General features: G+C 40.8%; 1 protein-coding gene across 1 annotated transcript; it reads left to right on the forward strand.

The window, feature by feature from the left end:
- Positions 1–749: 749 nt before the first annotated feature.
- LOC122213293 (olfactory receptor 7D2) lies at positions 750–1,688 on the forward strand. The gene has a single exon (XM_042927422.1). It carries the CDS (start codon positions 750–752, stop codon positions 1,686–1,688), a length of 939 nt encoding a protein of 312 aa, XP_042783356.1.
- The last annotated feature ends 6,788 nt before the right edge of the window (positions 1,689–8,476 follow it).

An 8,476-nucleotide genomic window follows, 5' to 3' on the forward strand; every position in this document is an offset into this window, starting at 1 on the left:
CTGTGTCTCCCTCTCTCTCTGCCACTCCTCCACTCATGTTCTATCTCTCTCTGTCTCTCAAAAATAGATAAACATTTAAAAAATTTAAAAAAAAAGAATGGATGCTCAAGATAGGTGATTGGGAATTCTAGACCCTATTCTGTAGGATTCCATTTTGGTTGTGTTATAAAATGGATTTTTTTTTAATATAGTTGACACACATAATATGGATTTTTAAAGGCTTTTTTTAAAGGTTTTTATTTAAATTCCAGTTAGTTAACATACAGTGTAATATTAGTTTCAGTTAAAGAATTTACTAATTTAACACTTACATACAATACCTGGTGCTCATCACAAGTGGGTGCCTTAATCCCCATCATCTAGTTCACCCATTCCTGCCCCTCACCTCCCTTCTGGCAACCCTCAGTTTGTTCTCTATAGTTAAGAGTCTGTTTCTTGGTTTGTCTCTCTCTCTCTTTTTTTTCCCTTTGCTCATTTGTTTTGTTTCTTAAATTCCACATATGAGTGAAATCATATGGTATTTGTCTTTCTCTGACTGACTTATGTCGCTTAAGAAGGGTGGTTGCCATAAGAAACTCCATGTTTTTGGGTTTCACTTATAAGTGAATGGAGACCCATTTAGACAGAATGACTGACTTCATAAATGACTTGAGCGAAAGCCATGGTCAACATTTTCATTACATGGAGGGTGCTGGTTTCCTACTAATCGACATTGCTCTTGTGTCTTCCTTCATAGATATATCAGGTACATGGAAGCAGGAAACCAAACAGGAATTTTAGAGTTCATCCTCCTTGGGTTCTCTGAGGATCCAGAACTGCAGCCCTTCATATCTGGGCTGTTCCTGTCCATGTTCCTGATCACTGTGCTCGGGAACCTGCTCATCATCCTGGCCATCTGCTCTGACCCCCACCTCCACACACCCATGTACTTCTTCCTCTCCAACTTGTCCTTGGTCGACATCAGTTTCAGCTCCACCATCGTGCCCAGGATGCTGGTGAGCATCCACACAGAGAACAAAGCCATCTCTTATATGGACTGCCTCACTCAGGTCTATTTTTCCATGTTTTTTCCTATCCTGGACACTCTCCTCCTGACTGTGATGGCCTATGACCGGTTTGTGGCCATCTGCCACCCCCTGCACTACATGGTCATCATGAACCCACCCCTCTGTGGCCTGCTGGTTTTTGTTACCTGGTTTATTGGTGTCATGACCTCCCTTCTTCATATCTTTCTGATGATGCATCTGAGATTCTGTGGAGATCTCAAAATTCCACATTTCTTCTGTGAACTGACACAGATTCTCAAGTTGGCCTGCTCTGACACCTTCCTGAACCGCACATTGATATACTTTATGACTGGTGTGCTAGGCGTTTTCCCCCTTGTCGGGATCCTTTTCTCCTACTCACGAATTGCTTCATCCATAAGGAAGATGTCTTCAGCTGGGGGAAGGCAAAAAGCATTTTCCACCTGTGGGTCTCACCTCTCAGTGGTTTCTTTATTTTATGGGACAGGTGTTGGAGTTTACTTCACTTCTGCAGTGACTCACTCCCCCAAGAAAGTCTCAGTGGCCTCGGTGATGTACACTGTGGTCACTCCTATGCTGAACCCCTTCATCTACAGCCTGAGGAACAAGGATGTGAAGGGGGCACTGGGAAGGCTTCTCAGTAGAGTGGCTTCTTGTCTGTGATGGATCTGCTGGCCCCAAGACTATGAAATTTTATGGATCCTAAGAGCAAAAACTTTGATTCTGGAGTTTACTCTTGAATCTTACACACCTTTCACCCAATCCTGAAGGATCAATGACTTCTCTCTCCTAGTTTTTACAAATTTTTAAACAACCAATTTCCTCATAATTTATGTGATGATATTTCTGCCCCATCTGTTGTCCCAAAGTTATGTCCTCCACTTTCGTTCTTACTTCCTCACTGGTGAGTTCTAACCTGGATTTGGAGCGTTAACTTCAGCCTTGTTGTCTGAAATGTTGATGGAGAGTGCAGTTGTTCATATTAACTTATTTCTATGTGTTTTATTGTGGGTTTGTGTTGTTCATGTGCATGTATTACCAACAGTGTTTTGGAGTTTTTTTAAACTGGATAAAATATGATTTTAAAACATAATAAAATAAAGTCAATGTTTTAGTGCTTATTATATGGTAAACCTATGTTAGCTGCTCTCTATTTTCTTAAGTATCTTCCTCAATGGAAATGATTACTGTCTCCGTTAAAAAAAAATTTTTTTTAGTGTTTATTTTTGAGAGAGACGAAGACAGAATGCGAGTAGGTCAGGGGCAGAGAGAGAGGGAGACACAGAATCTGAAGCAGGCTCCAGGCTCTGAGCCGTCAGCACTGAACCCAGCCTGGGGCTCAAACTCATGAACGGCGAGATCAGGACCTGAGCTGAAGTCGGATGCTCAACCGACTGAGCCACCCAGGCACCCCACTGTCTCCATTTTAGAGGTAAGGAAATTTGAGACTCTAAAGAGCCCAAAGCAACAGAGGGACCAAGTGGCAAAACCAGGATTCAAATCCAGAACTCGGACCCTGAACCCATATTCTTACCTAACAGGCTGCACAGCTTTTCACATGGATTTCAATGTGTACATCTGAATGGTGGATTTTATTGCTTGGTGGACAATATTTCTGGTTATTCTCTCCTTTTGGATATCTAAGAGAATAGCATTTTCTTTCTCCCTTGAAATTAAAGCTGGTAATATGTTTTCATGTGTCTAATAAAATGTGAGTGGAAGTGTGATGTGTCCCTTCTCTGTTAAAACAAAATAAGAGCTGGCACATTATTCTTTGTACTCCCTCTTCCCTTGATATGGCTGTTGTGGAGTGAAGTGATCATCCAAAGAGTCTAGAAAGCTGGCCAATAGGCAGAGGACTCCCCTGGATTGTTGCCCAAGTTGGTAGACACTTTTCATGAACAGGAAATAAGCTTTTGTTTGATTAAATCAGTAACATTTTAGTTCTATTACATACACTGTTGCTGTGTCAACATCAGCATAGCCTAACCTACTCTGCCTGTTATGTATCCCAAGGCTGGAAATCCAAATTTGAGAGTTTACCTACTCTGATGATTTTTACTGTTATGCTAAGAGTAAGTCTGAGATCTCCTTTTTCATTCCTTTGCAATCTTTCCACTTTCTTTTGAGAGCTTTAATGCAATTTTACATTAATACTTATACACACACACACACGTATATACACATACAGAAACATACGTTAATCTATACATGGCCTGCATCCTTGAAAGAGGAGAATTCATTTATTATTGTGCCAGAAATGCTCTTTCAATGGGAGATAAGTTCCTCTGAAGTAGAAATCCTGTATATCTTAAAATAAGACTAGAACTGTCCACTGGTAGGACTGTGGAGGTATCACATTGTCTAACTGGACCACTTAAGAATATTGAGTCTAGTTCCCAAAATGGTAATTTGAGGGGCACCTAAATGGCTCAGTTGGTTGAACGACTGACTTCGACTCAGGTCATGATCTTGCAGTCGTTGAGTTCAAGCCCCACATTGGGCTCTTGGCTGTCAGCGCAGAACCCTCTTTGGATCCTCTGCCCCCTCACCCCGCCTCCCACACTTGCGTGCACTCTCTCTTTCTCTCTCTCTCAGATGAATACACATTTAAAAATGGTAATTAGAATAGGGTTTTTAACATAAAATTCCATTCTGTTAGTGTCATAATTCATAATCTCCTTCCAGTTTGATATGTGATATCTCTGATATTGGCATGATATGGGTTGTGATTTTGCATCATGTTGTTAAAATTTTTGTCTGTGTATTGTAACAAATATATTTTTCAACAGTTCTTTATAATAGTTCAAATATGTATTTTCTTTTTAAAAATGTTTATTTGTTTTGTGAGAAAGAGAGTACGAACAGAGGAGGGACACAGAGAGAGAGAGGGAGAGAGAGAATCCCAAGCTGTCTCCATGCTGTCAGCATGGAGCCCAACAGGGGGCTCAATCCCATGAACCTCGTGATCATGATCTGAACTGAAATCAAGAGTCAGATGCTCAACTGACCAAACCACCCAGGCACCCCTCAAATATATATTTTCATTTTAAAAATTTAAAATTTACTCCACCTATGATGTATTTCTGTTCGGTAGGATATAGAGATCTCTTCTTTCCCTATGAAAAACAAATTTGTTCTAACAGTTTATACTAGTCTTTCCTTTCCCACTGACTTATAAAGGCACTTTCTAAAATTCTCAAACCACAGTTTTCCCCCTATTCTGAGGTCAAGTATCTGGTCTAATCCCAGACATGCCATCTACATCAGGCTGGTCAGCTTCTCTGTACTTCTGTCAGTCATCTCTAAAATAACAATAACAGATGTCAGGGGTGCTGTACATATTAAATGAGCTAATAATTATAAAGACTATGGTGTTTACTGTTGGCTTTGTTAGTAAGCTTTATTGATACTGTTACATGTTTTTATATTCATACTGATAGGCCACGTCTTTGACTTAGGGAGCCACCAGACACTTAGCAGGCCTTTTACAATTGCTATTTAAGTATTCTGATTGGCAAGGAACATGTAGCTCAGACTCCAATGAGATATTTTTTAGAAGGAATCCTGAACTCTGAGATCTTACCTAAGAAGACAAGAGTTTCCACTGTGAAGAAAAACATGATCACCTTCAAATTCTCCACACTGGAATAGAATTGTCAAGCACATTTTCCATTATATTATCATTCTCTCTCCCAACTAGCTAAACTGTTTAGAAATAAATTAATAAGGGGAGCCTGGATGGCTCAGTTGCTGGAGTGTGAGACTCTTGGTCTTGGAGTTAAGTGTTCCTGCCCCACATTGGGTCTAAAGATAGTTTAAAAATAAAATCTTGAAAGAAAGAAAGAAAGAAAGAAAGAAAGAAAGAAAGAAAGAAAGAAAGAGAGGGAGGGAGGGAGGGAGGGAGGGAGGGAGGGAGGGAGGGAGGAAGGAAGGAAGGAAGGGAAAAGAAAAAGAGAAGAAAAAAAAGAAAAGGAACATTTATTTAATTAGGAGTTTTAAGATTTCAACCTTGGATGTCCCTGAGAGGGTAAATGTTGTTTGTCTGCCCCTTTGCTTTCAACTCACTGACCAGGACAATAAGAATAATATTGTTGTCCTGCTGACTCCAGGTTGGCTTGGATTCCATAATAAACCCTATTTTTGGAGTGTACCATCCATCAGTACAACCATGTTCTTGTTTCCCACTATAGTCTGGGTGATCCATTTGGACTTAGTAAATGCTTTTGGAAAGAGGAGTGTCTAACATGTGCATAGAGAGTTTTTGCTAGCAGTAACTCCAGGAACAAGGACAGTAATGGCCAAGAGAGCCTAGTTAAAAATCCCTAGAGATTTTAGATTTGTGGCTTTGAAGGGTACTTCAGACTCTGGAGTGGATGAAATAATGATGATTATGAGAGCAAACATGCTTATCATATTTATAAATTTAATGGTTTATGTATCTCATCAACTCTATCCCCTCAGATTATTAACCAGAATCTGACGTTCATTTCCAAATTTCCAGGAGAGAAACTATTTAGCTAGGTTGGACCAGACACCACTCTCTGATCCAATTAGCCATTGGATCACAGGCCACAGAGCAAAGTGGCCCACCAACATCCACAGATTGGCTACAATATAAAAGAAATGTGGGGAAAAGCAGAATTATCCAAGAGGCAAATTTCAGTCCAAAAGAAGGAAGGATGTTCAAACCACTGATGTTCTATATTTCAAATGGACTGATTCTGAGCTGGACATCCCAGAGGGTGATGGTCCATTGAGATAGATCTGAAGGCATGGCTACTTTGTGATAAAGATCATAAGGAGGAATAGATTACCCCCTGTAATGATAACTGTACAAGAAAATGGCATCTGTAATCCTTTTTTTGATGGATGAATATCAGATTGCTAGTGAAATGTACAATTTTGTTTTTCTTTGGGTATTCATATCATAAAAATATTTTTATATCTTAGGGCTCCTATTCAGAATAGCAGCTGTTGTTGTTGTTAAGTAGGCTCCATGCCCAACGTGGGGCTTGAACTCATGACCAGAGACCAAGAGTTGCATGCTCTACCAACTGAGTCAGCCAGACACCCTTCCTTTTTTTTTTTTTCATTTTTGTTGACTTTTTAATTCATTTTTGAGAGACAGAGACAGAGCACAAGGGTGGGTGGAGCAGAGAGAGAGACACAGAATATGAAGCAGGCTCCAGGCTCTGAGCTGTCAGCACAGATTCCAATGCGGGGCTCGAACCCACAAACCATGAGATCATGACCTGAGCCAAAGTCGGACGCTTAACCAATGGAGCCACCCAGGCGCCCCCCTATTTGTTTGTTTTAATTAGCATTGCTTTGCCTGTTTCCTGGCAGAATTATCAGCTACATGGATTCAGGAAACCAAACAGGTGTCTCAGAATTCTCTCCTTGGGACTCTACTCTTTGGGCTGTTCTTGTCCATATACTTGGTCACCATGCTTGGCAACCTACTTATCATTCTGGCCATGAGCTCTGATTAGGACCTCCACATGCCCATGTAGTTCATTCTCTTCCACTTGTCTTTTTCGATACTTGTTTCAATTCCACCATGCTGGTGAACATCCATACAGAGAACAAAGCCATCACCCATGCAGGTTGCATCACTCAGATGTATTTCTTGTATAGTGTTTGGGTATTTGGACTTTTTCCTCCAGACCATAATGGCCTAGTACCAGTTTGTGGCCATCTGCCACCTCCTTCACAACACAGTCATCATTTGTATGATCTGTAGTTAGCCAATTTTCATCTGACTATACATGGCAAAACTGTACCAAATGGTAGGCATTCAAATATTTGTCAAATGAATTAAACCAAATTTGAACACCTTAAAATTTTTTTTTTATTTTAGAGAGTGCAAGTGGGGAAGGGGGCAGAGAGAAAGAGAGAGAGAGAGAGAGAGAGAGTGCACAAGAGAGAGAATCTTAAGCAGACTCTATGCTCAGTGTGGAGCCCAATGCAGGGCTCAGTCCCAGGATCCTGGGATCATGACCTGAGCTGTCAAGAGACAGATGCACAATTGACCTAGCTACCTAGACGTCCCTGAACCACCTTTTTTGAAATAAATGTGGAATAATAGGTTTTAACCATAGACTCATAGAGGTAGAAAAGAACTTTGTGTCATTCATTTCACTTCATATTTTTTAAAATTTTATTAATTTTTTAAAGTTTATGTCTTTATTTTGAGAGAGAGAGCAAATAGGGTAGGGACACAGAGAGAGGCAGGAAGGAGAGAGAGAATCCCAAGCAGGCTGGGCATTGTCAGTGCAGAGCCTGACACAGGCTCAAACTCATCAACTGTGAGATCATGAGCTGGGATGAAATTAAGAGTCGGGCGTTTTTTTTGTTTTTTGTTTTTTGTTTTTGTTTTTTGAGAGAGAGAGAGAGAGAGAGAGACAGAGTGTGAGCAGGAGAGGGGCAGAAAGAGAGAAGGAGACACAGAATCCGAAGCAGGCTCCAGGCTCTGTGCTGTCAGCACAGAGCCCGATGCGGGGCTTGAACTCACAAGCTGTGAGATCATGACCTAAGCCAAAGTCAGCTGCTTAACTGACTGAGCCACCCAGGCGCCCCAAGAGTTGGACGTTTAACTGACTGAGCCACCCAGGTGTCCCCCCCCACTATGTTTTTTAAATGAGAGGACGGATTTCCTTGAACAAGGGTGAATTCCCAGTAATGGATCCATTGATGCCAAGGACTGTTTGGGGAAGATCAGAGTTCTCTCTGGCAACAAATGTGTCATTAGTCTTTTTTTTTTTTTTTTTTTTAAATTTTTTTTAACGCTTATTTATTTTTGAGACAGAGAGAGACAGAGCATGAACGGGGGAGGGGCAGAGAGAGAGGGAGACACAGAATCTGAGGCAGGCTCCAGGCTCTGAGCCATCAGCCCAGAGCCCGACGCGGGGCTTGAACTCACGGACCGCAAGATGGTGACCCGAGCCGAAGTCGGACGCTTAACCGACTGAGCCACCCAGGCGCCTGAGTCTTTTTTTTTTTTTTAATTTAAATATTTTTCAATTTTTTTAACCTTTTCTGTATAATTAATATACAGTGCTATGTTGTTAATCTCGGGTGTACAATAGAATGATTCGACAATTCTTTACATTACTCAGTGTTCATCGTGACAAGTGTACTCCTAATCCCCTTCACCTATTTCCCCCATCCCCCCACCACCTTCCCTCTGGCAACCACCAGTTTGTTCTCTATAGTTAGGAGTCTGGCTTTTTGTTTGTCTCTTTTTTTCTTTGTTTTGTTTCTCAAATTCCACATAGGAGTGAAATCACACGGTATTTGTCTTTTCTGATTGACGTATTTTATTTATTTCATGTCTAGATCCATCCATGTTTTTGTAAATGGCAAGATTTTATTCTTTTTTATGGTGTAGTAATAGAATTACCATATGATTCACGAATTCTGCAACTGTGTATTTACCCAAAGAATAC

Source organism: Panthera leo, chromosome A2 (assembly GCF_018350215.1).
Source record: "Panthera leo isolate Ple1 chromosome A2, P.leo_Ple1_pat1.1, whole genome shotgun sequence".
In the NCBI taxonomy this organism is placed as follows: domain Eukaryota; kingdom Metazoa; phylum Chordata; class Mammalia; order Carnivora; family Felidae; genus Panthera; species Panthera leo.

What these genes read in the sequence shown, in the direction of transcription:
- LOC122213293 (XM_042927422.1), top strand. Translation starts at nt 750, where the DNA reads ATGGAAGCAGGAAACCAAACAGGAATTTTAGAGTTCATCCTCCTTGGG.